Source organism: Geospiza fortis, unplaced genomic scaffold (genome assembly GCF_000277835.1).
Source record: "Geospiza fortis unplaced genomic scaffold, GeoFor_1.0 scaffold130, whole genome shotgun sequence".
Taxonomy (NCBI): Eukaryota; Metazoa; Chordata; class Aves; order Passeriformes; family Thraupidae; genus Geospiza; species Geospiza fortis.
The window spans coordinates 15,972,717-15,989,283 of NW_005054300.1; the positions used below are offsets into that span (position 1 = coordinate 15,972,717).

Here is a 16,567-nt window from a genome sequence, read left to right on the forward strand (position 1 = left end):
AGCGGCGGCTACAGCAACAGCTACAGCTACAGCCACTGTGGCAGCCCTTCAGGAAACACAGAATAAGGACATGAACCAGTATGGACCGGTAAGAGAGTAACCTTTATGTCTTCATACCTGGAAGCTGGTCTTCATGCCTGAGCTGGACCATTACAGGGAATTGGCTTCCTTCTCACTGTTGTGTTTGTTAGGGTGCCTACTGTATTTTCTTTTCTTTGTTTTGGTGCATGAGCATGGTTAGAAGTGCTTAAGAGAAACTGCTGGAATGTATGTATGTAGGTATGAGTCAGTCCCCATGTTTTTCCCAATAAAACTTGCCTAACTGTATTTTGTAGTTTAGGGGTTGCCACTTGAAAATAATGAAAGATTTCTCAGTTACAGCTGCATCTGACATGATACATTATTGCTGTCTTTGCCAGCCCTCTAAATTTGAGTACCTAGTGAAGTGTTCTAGAATCTTGCAATAGGTTTTGTAGTTCTTGAACAATTGTTTATTTTGCTAACTGCAGTTGGTTATTTGGGTTATTTCCCTTCAAACAGGGAAATAACAATAGAAGAGAGATTTAGTTTGTAATAATGTTGTCTATATGGGCAACTATGTGAGAGGTGCATTTCCAGTGATCCATAACTTCTAGCGTGTTATGGTGTCATGGAATCATTTTTTTCTTAAAATAAACAGGGGCTTGATCAATTTAGGTTTTTCCTCCTTACCTTTTTTACTTCTCTGAATCCTGAAGTATAAAAGTCCATATGTCAGATGATGAAAAGCACAGGGTCTTAGGAACTGTGGTATTGTGCTCTATTTGCACAGCCAACATCCTAACCTGTTACCTTACACTACTAGACCAGGCAGTTGAAACAATTAATTTCTCACCTTAGGCTTATATCTGTCTTCCACTCTTATGTATTTTATAATTCCAATTGAATTTTTATTATAAATAACTTCACCACCCATCAAATGTTAGAGACCATTGAAGGAAAATGCGACATAAATCCTCCCCTTCCTCCCTTCCCCAAAAGCATGTTCAGCTCCCTCTTCCCATTTTATAAATGCATGTCGCATTTTATTATTTTTTTTTTCTTCTTCTTCTTCCGTTGAAGGTTTGTTCCTCTTTCCAGATGGGTCCAACTCAGGCTTACAACAACCAGTTTATGAACCAGCCTGGTCCTCGTGGTCCTGCTTCTATGCCAGGCAACATGAACCCGGCAAGCATGGGAGCAGGAATGACACCTTCCAGCATGAGCGGGCCACCCATGGGCATGAACCAGCCCCGGCCTCCTGGAATGAGCCCCTTCAGCACCCATGGGCAGAGGATGCCTCAGCAGGCCTATCCAGGCCCACGCCCCCAGTCTTTGCCTATACAGGGCATAAAGAGACCATACCCAGGAGAGGTAATAAAAGAAATGATCTTTTGTGGGCACTGTTCAGGTTGCAACATACTGGGTAAGGTGTGGTGCACATCCCTCTAAGACAGGTGCATCTTTGTTCCAGCCTTGGTAGGAGTGCAGCCATTAAAATATTAGCAGGAGCACCTCTTCCTTTTTAGCTTCTAAAGTATTCAGGTTAACCCTTGCTATGTTGGTCCATATGATGGTCACTAAGTCCAAGAAAGGCCTCAAACCAAAATATCATTCTAAGATTGTCATGCTGACTTCATAGATCTTAAGCAGGGTTCCATCACATGGGTGGAGTCTTTTAGTGTGGCAACTTAGAAGAGACACTGAGGGTGAAATACTTCATTTTAGCCCAGTAAATATCTGATCTGTGTTTTCTTGGATTTTTTTTTAATGAAATACAGGACAGACATTGTACTGTAAGACCAGTAGTAATAGCAGTAATTTTTTAGAGAAGATGTGCTTTCCAAACTTTTTGAGTGTTGATTTTCATAGTCACTAAGATGAATATAAATAATGTTGAACTCAAATCCCTCTCTGTCAGCATTTATCTAATACCAGCTTCTGTGGAGTGTGATAAGGTCCCATGCTGCTACAGGAGATCTGAATGGCTTTATAGGCAAAATTACATTGCCACTGACTTGTATTATGACAGGGCAAAACACTTAGGGTCCAATTTTTAGAGAAATTTAGAAAACTGAAGATGCAGACAAATGAGCTTTTGGAATTTAAAAGCACCTATGTGTTTTATTCTTCCAGTTAGCCTGAATTGAGCAGTAGAGGCTTTTTAGAATTCCAGCAGCTCCCAGCATCTACCCACACCTAAATGTTTTTACAAATCTAGCCCTCACTTAGTAGCTTCAGAGATCATTTCCTGGTCAAATTCTGTATTCAGCTGAGACTTCAGCAGCAGGTGTAGAGCTCTGAATATTATGATACTGCCCTGGCAATAATTATGGTACTAAGACTTTATGGAAAATGCGCAGCAAAGAGGACCGTGGCATGCAGAAACTACAGAAAACATTTCTGCCTACTCTACAGAGCTCCATTTCTTTCTTGCTCTGCAAACTGTTTTTTTTCTAAATAAAAAACTAATCAGAAATAAAAAAGGAATGTGCTTTTGCAGGAGTTGCTTCTCTTAGGAGAACTTATTTACAAGTAAGTTAAGAAAACACAAAATGTGGCTTGTTCACATGATTTTTCAGATTTCATATTTTAAGGATGACTTTAAATCTCTTTTTTGCTGCTTCAGAATCGGGTTTTTCATTGTAAATGAATATGTTCATGTTTCCTACAAGTCAGTTCTGAACAGTCCCAAAAATGCTGCATGATTGATGGGCTGGAATTTTGCAGATGATGTTTGCCTATTGTTTATTGTAGGGTTCATTTATGGAAATGTCTTATCATTAAGTTTATTTTTCAGTTTGACATTCTACTACCCTTGGAGTTCCAATTTTCATTACTTCAATTCTGAAACCACAGGGCAGTCTTAGCTAGCACTAGCAAAGTGCTTATGACTAGTAAGAACTCTAGCTGTTGAAGTATTGCAGAACACTCTGGCAAGAGGCCAGCAGAGCAGTTGGGTTGAAAGGCAGGCGTGGACAGTACATCTTCTGTGCTCTTGTCCCTTTCAGGGTTTTGTTTTATTTATTTATTTATTTATTTATTTAACTTTTTCTTTTTGTGCTTCCATTCTACATCTGAAAAAGGAGCCCCAGGCTTGGGTGTGGTAGCACTTACAAAAACACAGAAATTTTGTGAACTTTGCATCTGGTTGTAATTCTGGTTTCTTCAAGCACAGTGCCCTTTGACAGTGTTACAAGGCTGAGTGTGTGTGTCTTACCCCCCTTTGGTTTGCAAGATTTTTATGCTTTTAAAAAGTATTCATCTGAAGGGGTTTTGTTTGTTTGATTGTGCTTCTGAATGTATGCTAGTAATCCATACAAGACAGCTGCTTGCATCAAACATGGCTTTGTGTTCTTGCATCCCTGAAACAGCCGAATTATGGAAACCAGCAGTATGGACCAAATAGCCAGTTTCCAAACCAGCCTGGTCAGTACCCCACGCCCAACCCTCCGAGACCCCTCACATCTCCCAGCTATCCTGGACAGAGGATGCCAAGCCAGCAAAACACAGGGCAGTACCCTCCTCCAACAGTCAACATGGGGCAGTATTACAAGGTAGGAATTCTGAGATTATCATCTTGTTCTGTTCTGGTGGCCATTTATTAATGAAGTCACGTTAATGGTTTCAGAGATACTGCTTTTATGTAGTTTAGGGAAACAGAGAAAAAACCACCAAGTTTTTACCACTGTTTTGGGTATCACAGAATCAAGTCAATCAGCCAAGTTGCATTGCAACTTCAGAGCAGTTCATAAAGAAAATTGAATGTTGCTGCAGCTCATTAGAGGCTTTTACAAGAAAATGTTGGGTTTGCTTTAAAAATAGCTTGTAAAAAGAAGTACCTAATGGGATTCAGGTGTAATGTTTTCACCAATTCGTGGTCCCCTGCAAGAATGCAAGTATGGAAATCTGTAATAAACAAGTTCCACATTGCAGCATTCCGGTTTTGGACCTACAGTGGTCACTGTTAGATTAAGCCAGGCCAAACTTAAAAGGTGTTCCAGCTATAGGTTTCATCTTTGAACTGAAGTTTCTGTGACTTTTTCCAACCTCTTCCTCCTTTTTTTTTCCTCAGTCTTTTCCCTCTGTGCTCTTGTCTTGGGCAAGAACTAGAGTTGTTAAAATGTTGCCTAAAACCTATTTATGGATACATCTTGAGCACTTTGTATTCTCCAAATTGAGGTTGCACTGAGGGCCTGCTGAGGTTGCCACCTATGAAATGCACACAATTGATCTATTGCACACAGGTACTCCAGTGAGTATAACAATGGGAGGACCATTGATCTTCTGACCTGCTTAAAGCAGTAGCTGTTGAAGTATCTGGACTGCATTCTGAATTTGAATGTAGGCTGAAAGAATCTAACTTGCACATTGTTGTTGAATTGTAATTGTTTGGTGTGATTCACCCAGAAAATACCATTAAAAAAAGAGGGAAAGCAAAACCCTTTTCGGTAGAGCATCTGTTCTGTGTGCAACTGTGCTGTCCACTGCGGTACCCAAAGGAATGCATGTTGGATCATGGCAGCTTTTGCTGTTCACTGTCAGGAAAAACGTGAGGAATGGACAGATTCTCTATATAATCATTCCAGTGCAGTCACTTATGCTAAAGTAACTGCAGAAGATCTCTGTCAAATTTTTAAGTGACAGATTTTAAATATATTTGATGTACATTATTTTAAATGGGGTTTAAGATTTTTGTTTGCCAGATATTTCTGACAGGGAATTTGTTTCTTTACAATGAATCCCTTATATTGTATTCAAATATTGACTGCTCTGGAAACAGTTAGGAAAAAACAGATCTTGTTAAAAAGGCAGATTATCCTGGTTAGGAGGAAAACTCCACAGACAAAACCTGAACCTTTGAATTGTAGTGATTGTGCAGATAGTAACTGTGTGTGTCAAATACAAAAACCAAAGATGGCTGGAAACCTGAATGTTTAAGTTCAAGTATCTTAGGTTAGCAGAGCAGCATTTAGATACAGAATCAGATTTGAAGTCACAGTTCTTGGGCTGTCTGTAAAGATTTCGGTTTTCTGACACTCTCCTGTGTTTCTGCTTATGGTACATGAGCCATGCAGTTGCAGTTCTGTTTAATGTCAGGCTTCCTTCACATCAGGGTTATTGGTTTATTCTGTTGACTGTGACCATCTCCTTAATTATAATAAACTAAACCAAAGGTGTTTTAATACATAGCTACTATTCATACTTAATTGTCATTTTTCTATCAGTTCATCTTAGCTAACAACAAACTAGCAACAGAATCAAATTGTAGGTGCACAGAATAAAAAACATCCCCTGACCCCCAGAGCTTTAACTCTGAGTAGAGGAGTTGAACAAGAGTGGGACAAAGGATAGATGAAAGTAAAAAGGACACAGACTAAGCTAATTGTGTGTCTTAGTTTTTTGGGGGTTTTTTTGTTTGTTTTTTTGGTTTTGGGTTTTTTGTTTGTTTGTTTGGTTTGGTTTTTTTTTTGTGTGTAGGCTTCTGTGCACCAGGGCTATTTTGGGAGGAAGGCAGAGGGATACAAAGGGCTGGGTGGGCTGTGGCACAGTGGAAAATCTGAAGCAAATGGCTGGTTGGTTCTGGAAAGAGCATTCAGAGGAACACAGTAAACCTTTTAGCAGCCTTGCTTGTATCTGGTCATTGCCTGAGTTAAGCTGGCTGGTCTGCTGGTTTTAGTTCCTCCTTTGCTCTCCTAGTGTGCCTCTTCCCTGAAGGCCTCCTGGGACATCCTGTGGTTACTTCTCCAGAAACAGAGGGGCCTCCCTCCCTTGTCTGTTGTCTTTGATATTTGATAGCAGTGCGGTTCACAAGGCTTATTGTTCTTATTTCAAGGCTGCAATAACAATGTGATGTTATTTATTTTCTAGCCATCAAGGCCTGTACCTGTGGCAAATTACCCTCATTCACCTGTTCCAGGAAACCCCACACCACCCATGACACCAGGGAGCAATATTCCTCCATACCTGTCACCTAACCAGGATGTCAAACCACCATTCCCACCTGACATTAAACCAAATATCAATGCTTTACCACCACCTCCAAGTGAGTAGCAAACAGAATGTCCCCACCACAGTCATTTATTGTTCCTCTGTTCTCTGCCACATGCATTTGAGAGTCTGGAAAGTAGCTCTGATTGCTGCTCTGGGAGAGGCTGGAGTTTTAACTGGTAATAGGTGGCATGCACAGTGTAGGCTCACTTGGGCCCATGGACAGAATAGAGAAAGACTGCTATGCTCTTCTAAAATAGAATATCAGAAAAGTTCTTCCAGGTTAAACTTGTAAGGATTTAATTCCTTTAATTTGCTTCCTGAGGAGAAAACACTTGATTTGGGTTTTGTTGTGTGTGCCTTGTAGGCTTGTTCATTGTATGAACTTTCATTTGGGCTGTTTTGTTCAAGGGCAAAGCCATTCATTGAACAACACTGCAGAGTAGGATAAAATGTGAATATTTATAGCAGTGTCTCTATTGTGATCCATACAGGCTTCTTAGGAATATTCAGTACTGTGCCAGAAATTGATATATGTTCCTTTCAAAGCCACTCAACGTCACCGCTACACTTGGCTGGGAACAGGGCAGGAATAACAAGATCTCTCTGACTGGATACTAGCATGAGATGTTTGAGGTTTTGAAGTGACTGATGAACAATAGGAGCTATCATTTACTAGAGAGCTGGGAGAACCTTATGTTTTCTATAAAATAACTGCTGCTGCATTAGCACTTTGCAGCTCTGGAGTTCAGGATAGCTGAAAAATCAAGTAGAAGAAGATGGGCTGCAGTATTATTTGGGCAAGAACACAGGATTTAAAGCCATTTGGACTTCATAGATCAGCTGTAAGTTACCTCAAAATCTCCTCTTGTGGGCTCAGATAGTAATTGAATACCAGTGTCTGGTCATCACATAGTTTCAGCTGATGAAACTGTTGAAACTAATTGGGTAATGTTGATCCCTGTTCAAAGCAGGGAAAACAAACATTATCACAGTTTGACATTATTAAGAGATTTGTTTTCAGTCTTCTGCCAACAGAGTAAGCTTGGACACAGAGCCTATCCTGTAATAAAAACCAGGAATTCTTGCCATGCCTGGTTTCTGTTGGTGGCTGGAATGCTATGGCCCTAATGTGAAGTGGGTGACAATAGGAGAGGCTCAGTTTGAGCCTTGTCACTTGTATCAGTTAGACGACAGAGTTACTTTTGATTGTATTTTTTTGTGTGTGTGAGCCTGCTAAGTTAGACCCAGTAGCAGATCACTGTGCATTTGTTCCTGTTCTGTATAAATACACACGTTATTGTTGCACTGCAGATGCTAAAGGGAAAGTTCACGCTTTCTCTCCCTCTCCGATCCCAGCCAACCACACGGACGAGCTGCGCCTGACGTTCCCCGTGCGGGATGGAGTTGTCCTGGAGCCCTTCCGGCTGGAGCACAACCTGGCAGTCAGCAACCACGTCTTTCACCTGCGCCCCACCGTGCACCAGACTCTGATGTGGAGGTGAGCTCAGCCCTGCTGCACAGGACTCGGGCATCCCCTGAAGGAAGGAGGGGCAGCCCGCAGGCACTGTGCTTAGGTGTGCCAGGAATTCCACTTCAAAAATTGTAGCCTGGATAGGAACAATGTTCTTTCAACACACAGGCACTCTCACATGTCATTTTCAAGAGAAGACACGTTCTAAAATGCTTCACAACAAGTATTGCATGTCCTTGCTGATAGCTCATAGCATGCAGCATCTGAAAAACTGCTGCAACCATTGCATCCTTCCTGCTCTGGCTGGAACAGGAGTGGGGTTTTCCCTGACCCACACCACTACGAACTTCCATCTGGGAATCTGAAGTCCCAGGTGCTTTGTGACCTCTGAAATGTTAGCTCTGCAGGGCTTTTAGAGTTTATGCCTAAATTAAATAGTGCAGAGTTATCTGATAATGAAGAATAACCCACTAAGAGTAAGGACCCGATTAAGAGGCTTGGTAAAATCATTTGGGAAGACAAGTGCTTGAATCCTCCAAACTTCAAAAGTTAACTTCCTAAATTCCCCTATTCTCTGACTCCACAAGTAAGCACAGCTCAGACATGTGAGAGCATACCTTTTCTCATACAAAGGCTTCTGGTTTTCACTTACAGTGAATTCTTATTTCCAGCACAGAGGAATATTTTTCCTTGGTGGTACTTTCCTGTATATAACGGAGATCTGTATAAGTGATGCTAGGGTCTGTTTCGATTGCGCTATGTTCATGGAAGGACCTTAGATCAAGTGACAATCAGCGCCTTAATTTTTTCTTAGATTTATATATTTTCAAATATTGCAGAATAATTTTGTCTCCTTGTTTGGTTTTTCTCAGAAAGTGTCTCTGTGTTTCTCCTTGCTGAGCCTGGATAAACCCTGCATTGTCTGAGCCTTTCTGTGTGCCTTGTGGAGGCTGGCTAGTTGCTTGGGATCTCACATGGAGGTTGCTTACAGGTGTAACTTCAGATTTATTTTTTTTCCTGTGAGGATCACCTTCCTGTGAGGATCATCCACTGGAGACTTGTGTTTTCCTCCTGTGGAGAGTGTGAGGTGGGCAGAGAGATGTGCTCACTTCCCTGGCCCGGGACAGACTCCAGCTCTAAAGCTGGGGCTTGATGCAGGATGCAAGAGTCCTTGCTGCCACAGTGCCCCTGTGCCCTGAGGGAGCCTGGGGGCTGGGAGGGAGGGAGATTGCAGGCAGACCACATCCAATAATTAACACCTAACTTTGAGGTCAGTTATTGCTTACTTGCATTTCATTATCGTGGAGTACTCGCAGCACAGGGAGTTTTGGCAGTTATTTGCCAGTTCTTATTAATAAGTAATCACTACTGGGGATTGTGCTGGCTCATTCAGTAGATTTATAGTGCTGCACTGAGGCATGAGGCTGTTTCTTAATATCTGTTCTTTCTTTCTTCCTTCCCTCACCAAACACATAGCCTTTATTTAAACTTATTTTAATGAAGACTCATAGGTAAACCGTGCTCAGGTCTGCTGTTTTGAAAAGCCTGTTAATAGTGGGGAGAATGGATAGTCCTGTAATGAAGTCATTTCACATTAAGCTCAGGGCTGGATAGATGCCAGAAAAATGAATTAGTCACATGTGTGGATGGATTTTGGTTTTTATAGAGAATGGTGGAACCGAGCCAATTCTCAATATTTTTCTGCTAGTTAAAATATTCGGCAAAACCTCTCACGTGTACACACATAATGAATAGCAATGCAAGTGTGTTTCTCCCCATGGGAACCTTTCATGGTTACGAGAAACAGAAAGGTTGAAGGCAGGGAAAATGTCTCCTTGAAGCTGGTTCAGTCTTCACACTGCTGTGCTGTTAATAATGTCCCATGGTGGAGATGCTGTGTGCTGAGGACACAGGGCTCTCCTGAGCTCTGTCACCGCTGTGACACTCAGCAGGCCTGCTCACTGTGCCTGCTTGCCTCATATATCAGAGCTACCAAGGCTTGCTCCCCTCCAGGATCACTGTGCTGTGCTCTCCTGAGGTGAGAAACTGAGTGGAACTTGCAGACTGAGCTTTCAGAAAATGGTTGATAAAATAATTTTAAAAAGCCTGAAAAGACTTCATGTAGATGGCTTACGTTGAAAGGTCAGGTAATTTGTACTCTATAACTTTCTTTTTAAAAAACCCACGTTTGTGTCCACTGCTAAATATTGATGTTTTGGAATCCAAAAATGATGTTGAGTCAGACTGAAGTCTTTGTAAGGAAAGTGGCAGTTAGGGTGTTCATCTCCTGAATGAGCTGCTCCTCTTGGACCTTACAAGGATATCTTCTTTCAGGCAACATAGATTGTTCAGGAATGTAGATTTTAAAGTTAGCACAATACATTTTGAGCTGTCTTTTGCTGTCATGAACAGCAGAATTCTGACATTTCAGTTCAGTTTTCTGTGTTCTTTTAAATTTCTTCTTGAAATTACTCATTCCTAACAAGGTTAACATACATTTATGAAACTAAAGTCATAGTCTTTACCCACTTAATTTTTAATTAACTTCATCTCAGCCTTTTCATTTTTTGAAGATGTTATAGAACTAATTTCTGAGGAGCTAAATAGTGAGTGGAAGGTATTACAGGGGAGGTGGGAGGAATTCATGCCCTGAAAGAAGGTCCAAATTGGATAGATTTAGTCCACAGCCATGTTAATTTAGAATCACAGAAGCTGATTTTGGTGGAGAGTAAGATATAGGAGCCATTTTATCTTAGTTAATTTACTTGTTTTAAGGCAGGATTAGCTGTATTTGTATTTTGTCTGACATGCATTCATTCAAATGCTTCTTTGAGTGCTCTGAGGTAGTGAAGAATCCAGACTTTCAGCACAACCCATTGCAGCATATTGCTTCCTCATTCTTAACTCCTGAGACAGGAAGGACCTACCTGATGTTGACATCCTTCTTTCTGCAGGATCACTCCATGGTCTGGGTTTGCAAAGAGCTTTGAGATGTTTCCTTGAGAAGTCCTTTATAAGCGTAAAATAGGAACAACTTTGGGTCATGCTAGCATCATTAATTCATCGTGACTTGCTTTTATTCAGGGCTTTTATGAAGGAAGTGTGTTATATTCTTAATGGCAATAATTCAAGAAAAATAATCTGATCAAGAAAAATGTTCCTAGCATAAAAACCACCGCCCTATGCAGTGTGAAAGCAAAGTTAAAGGAAGATTTATTGGTTGTTGTGCAGGTCTGACTTGGAATTGCAGTTTAAGTGCTATCACCATGAAGACAGACAAATGAACACAAACTGGCCAGCTTCAGTCCAGGTCAGCGTTAATGCAACCCCACTTACCATCGAGCGTGGTGACAACAAGACATCTCATAAACCTCTGCACCTAAAGCACGTCTGCCAGCCAGGGAGAAACACCATCCAGATTACAGTCACAGCGTGCTGTTGTGTAAGTACACCCTGCTCAGGGCTGCAGCTGCTCATGCTGACTCTGCTATTTACAGCAGTTTGCAAATGTTGCCTTAGCTGAAAGAGCCTTACTCTCATTTTTTTTCATGCCTTTTTCTGGTAAGGTTTTTACTTAATGATGTTGACACAGTCAGAGTGCTAATATGGAAATTTTTGCTGCTTAATTGTTGCAGAATGTAGTGGCGTCCTTCCAATGCCTCTGACAAGGTTCATGGTCTAGGGGAGAGAGTTTTATCTCCTACCTTCTCATGTGTGCCTATGTAACAAGGGGGCTGAAGTCTTGATGTAGAAGTAGATGATTGCAATGAAGACTGTTGATGGTACTAATTTCATTTACATAGTGTATTAAACTATACAGTCTTTGGTTTGTCATGAAAACATCAATATTGGTGCTGGTGATGAATTTTCAGTACCTTTTCAGATGAAAAACTCATATTCAAAGATGCAATCTAAACCATTCAGTTTTCCCCTTTCTCCTTTTCCATGGGTTAGTTACTCTTGGGGATGAGTACTGTATTTTTAATGCAGACTGTTCTGCAAATCCAGTCAGAGCCTCTGCCTGTTCTCTTGTCACTGACAATAAAGCAAGCTGCTAGCTCTACAAGGTCATGGTGTGAGGCACTTTGACAAGAAGCCATCCACCCATTTTTCTTTACTTCATACGGATGTTTCCCTGCATAATGTCATTTATCTGGTGGCAAAGAGCAGGGGGCAGCATCCTGTGAATCCACAATGAGCTCTGTGTTGGGTAAGAAGATTCAGCTGATTCCAGGCACATCAGCTGCAAATTGTTTTCACAACTTCTAGCGTAGTCTGAGGGCAGGCAGGTAGGCGAGGCTATGTCAGACAGTCCAGGGTTTTAAAAAGAAACCCTGAAGTCAGAGATTAATATGTCAGCTGTACATATACTGAATATTAAAGAGGGAGAAAATACAGAAAATCCTTGCTTTTCTAAAGCCCTTCTATACATTAAGCGTGGAGCAACTGCACAGTGTGCAGAATATCCATAAGGGAGCATGTGTGCTCAGCAGAGCAGAACCAGCTTTTATGTTTAAGCCTCAGGCTCTCACAGAAACCAAGTGTCCAAGGGAAGAGTGCAGCTCAGTTTGGGAGTGCATTTAACACTCCCAAACCTTTAACCTGTGTGTTGGGTTCTCTTCCTAACAAAAGGTGTTTCCTTGCAGTCGCACTTGTTCGTGTTGCAGTTGGTGCACCGGCCATCGGTTCGCTCCGTACTCCAAGGTCTACTAAAGAAACGCCTCCTCCCAGCAGAACATTGTATCACCAAGAGTGAGTTTGCCTTCTGTGGGGGTGATGGTTTCCCAGAATGTCTATGTTCAGTTGTGATAAGCTATCTCTACACCAGATTTACTTGTTTGCTGATAATCTTAAGCTGTACTTAAAGAATTTGCAAAACATGATGTAGATAGATGAATTGCTATTTGGGTGGAGGTAACAAAGTTTCAAGGACACAAGTTTAGTTCCTAAAGACGACTGTCCTATTCCAGAAGAATCTCTCTGGCTTTTCCTCCATATTTGTTTTTGACTCACCAACAAAGAAAGATTAATTCTTTATTTATCTAGGGCTGCTTTCGGTGCTTGTATAACACTTAATTTGATTAAGATAATAGCTCATATGCATGTGTGATGGTTTTTCTGTTCAGGAGAATGCTCTAAATTACACAGAGGACACCTATGTGGTATGTTGTTCATTCAGTTGTCCCTTAAATGTTGGAGTAACTTCTTAAATGTTGAAGAAATTTCAGATTTCTGTGTTAGAACTTACAATACACTTGTGCTTTCTCACCCTCTTCCTAAACAGTCAAGAGGAACTTCAGCAGCGTAGCAGCTTCCTCTGGCAATGCAACACTAAATGGGGAGGATGGGGTGGAGCAGACTGCTATCAAAGTGTCTCTCAAGTGTCCAATCACATTCCGGCGGATCCAGCTCCCGGCCAGGGGTCACGACTGCAAGCACGTACAGGTGAGTGGGTGGGTGCCAGTGCCTGGCAGGCTCCCTCAGCCACGTGGTGGTCCAGTACCTTCAGTGTGGGAGCACCCAATACATGGCATTTGTGTCTGTAAGCCTCAGTAGTTAACTGTATGATGTTTAATGTAGAGAAAAAAGGAAGCTGTTTGGTTTAGTTTTCAGGGCTAGGAGGCTTTTTTCATGTCAGTTTTACTTTGTCTAACTGCTTCATTTAATACAGTATTTTCCTTTTGTTTTGTCTGGTTTGTTTTTTTCCTTTTTTGTTTTTTTCTGATACCTAGTGCTTTGATCTGGAATCTTACTTGCAACTGAACTGTGAAAGAGGAACTTGGCGGTGTCCAGTATGCAAGTAAGTGCATCCATACTACATAAAATGCAGTTGTACACAATTTGACCAAATTCAGATCATATTTAAGATCTTAAAGGAGAGAAGAAGGAAGTTCTAGGAAATAAGGTTATATATCACATTTACTGAAAGAGCATAAAGTCCAATGAGAATTCCTGCAATATTTTACCACCCTGCATTATTAGGAATTCAAAAACATATAACAAGATATTTCCTCACAAGATTTCATTACAGATCATCCATGGGTTGTGTAGGGTTCAAAAGTGGTTCAAATATTTACATTGATAAGGTAGATATCTACAATCCAGAGTAAGGCTAATTAAAAAAAAAAAAAGGTAAAACATTTCCAAGGAGCAAAAGCTGGAGTTGTTATTTAGAGAAAAAGAGGGATGGATACCTTGGTATAATTTCAAGCTAATATTTTGACCAATGAGTTTAGTGTACTGCAGAAAAAATGGAAGAAAAACTTGGAAGTGGTTACAGACTGTCCATCCTTGTGTTTACCTGGGCAGAAACCCCAGCAGAACGTCTGCAGGCCAGTTCAGTGTCTGTCACCTCCTGTGCTCCCTGCACAGGGTTGGGAGCAGGCTCCAGCCTCAGCTGAGGAGCCAGGGCTCTTCAGCTCCAGCAGCTGTGGCTGTAACAGCCAGCCCTGGCTCTGCACAAGTCTCCAGTTGGGTCCTTGCTCAGCCAGCCAGTGTCAGGTACAAACAGCAGTGGGGATTGCCCATTCTGGCTGTTCTGAAGACATGGCAGGCTGGAGACGAGCTCATTTCCATTACTGTCCATGGCTGATCTGTGCCCTAGCACACAAGTGCTTTCTCCAAACTGCCCAAATCTGTTCTGTCTTCTATATTTGGCTAAAAATATAATGAGAGTTGGATATTTTGCCTTCTTAATTCATGTATTCATGCATCTGGGCTAAATTTTTGTCCTGTGTCTCTGAGCATGAGCACCTGCATTCAGATCTAAGTGTCTACATAGCTAAATAATTTCCAGTTTTGTTTTGTTCTGTCCCCATCTGTGCTGATCTTAAGTAGAGTAGCTGTAACACTCAGTTACTTTGCAGCCATAGTACTGTGGACCTCAAAAAAAGAGAAAGATCTAATTTAAAAAAAACAGTTCTAACTGATGTTCACAGGAGAGGTCTGCTATGTTTGAAAATACTTCAAATTTGCAGTGTATTTCACTAACAAAAATTACTTAAAGAATGTGAACAGCTTGTGGACACACACAAATAGATGTATTCTTATCTCATCTATTTGATGTAAATATCCTGGTAATGTAGATGTAGAACTAAAACTGTTTCCCCAAATCATTCTTTCCTTTGCAATATTCTAACAGGAAGTTTGTTTTGGTTTTTTTTTTTTTTGCTTTTTAGTAAAACTGCTCTCTTGGAGGGCTTGGAGGTTGACCAGTATATGTGGGGTATTCTGAACGCCATACAAAAGTAAGTGATCTCCCTCCTGTTATCCAAGACTAAGCAACTAGGAGTTATGATAATGAGTACTAAGATAGTTACACCAAAATAGATCTTGGTGATTATTGAACTTGAATATTCCATTGCATGGTGCCTTGGGGGAGCAGCTGACAGTGAATCAGTTTCCATCTTCTTTGTAGATATTGTTTGGGTTATCTTAATGGCAGCCTCACCAGTGAAGCAGAGGGAAGAGCCAGAATGGAGGATTAAATGCTTTCTTGTATTTACAAGCAGTCCCTCTGATTCAGAGGTGGCAAGCCACATTGATATGTTTGGATTTCATTGTGTGGGTAAACATAGAAATGTGCTGTCATGGTTGCTTTTTTTTAAATTTGCTTTCAGCACACTCTTGAGGAGTAAAAGATCTTAATGTTGTATTACACCAGAGCATTTCAGAACATTGGTTACCATGCAGATTCTTCTGGAAACGTCAGCAGACTCGATTTAAAAATATTCAACTAAATGCTAAATTTTCACATTATTTTACAGCTCCGAGTTTGAAGAAGTTACCATTGATCCAACTTGCAGTTGGAGGCCAGTCCCTATAAAGTCAGATATTCACATCAAAGATGACCCAGATGGCATTCCCTCAAAAAGATTTAAGACAATGAGTCCAAGCCAGATGATCATGCCAAATGTAATGGAGATGATTGCAGCTTTGGGTCCTGGTCCGTCACCTTATCCATCCCTACCCCCTCCTCCAGGAGGCAACAACTCCACTGAATATGGTAACCAAGGTTAGTTCTATGGCTCTGTGCACCCAGCTGCTCTCTCTAGCAGTCAGTGATTCAGTCAGCCTTGTGATTCAGGTGTGTCAGTGCATCCTCTCAGAGTGATGCATGAGGACGGTACATGATATGGCTGCAACTCTGAAATTCTGAGTAAGTCTTTTCAGTTAAGGTTCATCTGTTTAATGGAGTGTATATTTTAGTAAGTATTATATTTTAGTTATATATTGTAGTATTTAGTTATTTTATTTAATATTTTAAGTATTTGGTGCTTGTCCTATTCATAGTCACGCAGCCCTCCCTGAATCAAGAAACATTTTCTGTTACCTTCTATATTCATGGCCTGCCATAATAGACATATTTCTGCAATTTTTTTCTGTGCATTTTCCTTCTGTTCCACTCTCAAGTGAAAACATCTGGTACTACATAAGTAGAAAACCTGACCCATTAACCCTGCTACTTGGGCCACTAGGTTAACTTGTGGCCAGATGAGTGACATTCCATAGACCACCAGAAAAGGGACAACTTGCAAAGAGCTTTTAGCTGCTTTGCAAACACCTTTGCATTAGAAAATTACTTCTGAGTTCCTCTGCCCTTGTGCTGCCAGATTGAGGATCAGGGAACTAAATGCAGGAAATGGAGATAGGTTTTCAAATTACTGGTATGTTGTGAATAACTCAATTATAGTGACAATTCTGAAAACATGAAACCAGAGACTGTTTCTTTTGCAAGTAACATTATATGAGTCAGTTCAGCTCTGGGAAAAGACCAACTGTTCTCACTATCAGAATCCCCAAATTGATTACAAGGTGATACATGTGCTTTTTGCAGGCGTTGAAGAAAAATATAGATTGCGTGCAAAATACGGTTAATTTGCTCCAGTGACTGCAAAACTGATGACAGATGATAAAACTTACAAGGTTTTCAAACAGATGAATGATTACTATAACAAAGCCAAGAGCACTGAATCACATATTTTTCCCCCATTTAGTAGGAGTGAAGTGCAGTCAGAGCCTGAGAACAGAGCTGTCTATTCCTCACCATATTTCCAGCTCATACTCAGGAGTAGACAGGATAGC

General features: G+C 41.0%; 1 protein-coding gene across 7 annotated transcripts in view; it reads left to right on the forward strand.

Annotated features, from left to right (window-relative positions):
• ZMIZ1 (zinc finger MIZ-type containing 1) overlaps positions 1-16,567 on the forward strand; it is a 285,918-nt gene that overhangs the window by 256,228 nt on the left and 13,123 nt on the right. For 4 of the 7 annotated variants that reach the window (XM_031062580.1, XM_031062575.1, XM_031062595.1 and 1 more), the window contains 11 exons: positions 8-88; positions 1,102-1,392; positions 3,393-3,575; positions 5,890-6,064; positions 7,324-7,510; positions 10,715-10,925; positions 12,130-12,235; positions 12,768-12,928; positions 13,216-13,283; positions 14,662-14,730; positions 15,250-15,497. In XM_031062580.1, the coding sequence (XP_030918440.1) occupies positions 8-88; positions 1,102-1,392; positions 3,393-3,575; positions 5,890-6,064; positions 7,324-7,510; positions 10,715-10,925; positions 12,130-12,235; positions 12,768-12,928; positions 13,216-13,283; positions 14,662-14,730; positions 15,250-15,497 (1,780 nt within the window). Of the gene's footprint in view, positions 1-2; positions 89-1,101; positions 1,393-3,392; positions 3,576-5,889; positions 6,065-7,323; positions 7,511-10,714; positions 10,926-12,129; positions 12,236-12,767; positions 12,929-13,215; positions 13,284-14,661; positions 14,731-15,249; positions 15,498-16,567 lie in introns of all 7 variants that reach the window. The other 3 variants (XM_005417270.2, XM_031062587.1, XM_031062584.1) reach the window with 3 other exon arrangements.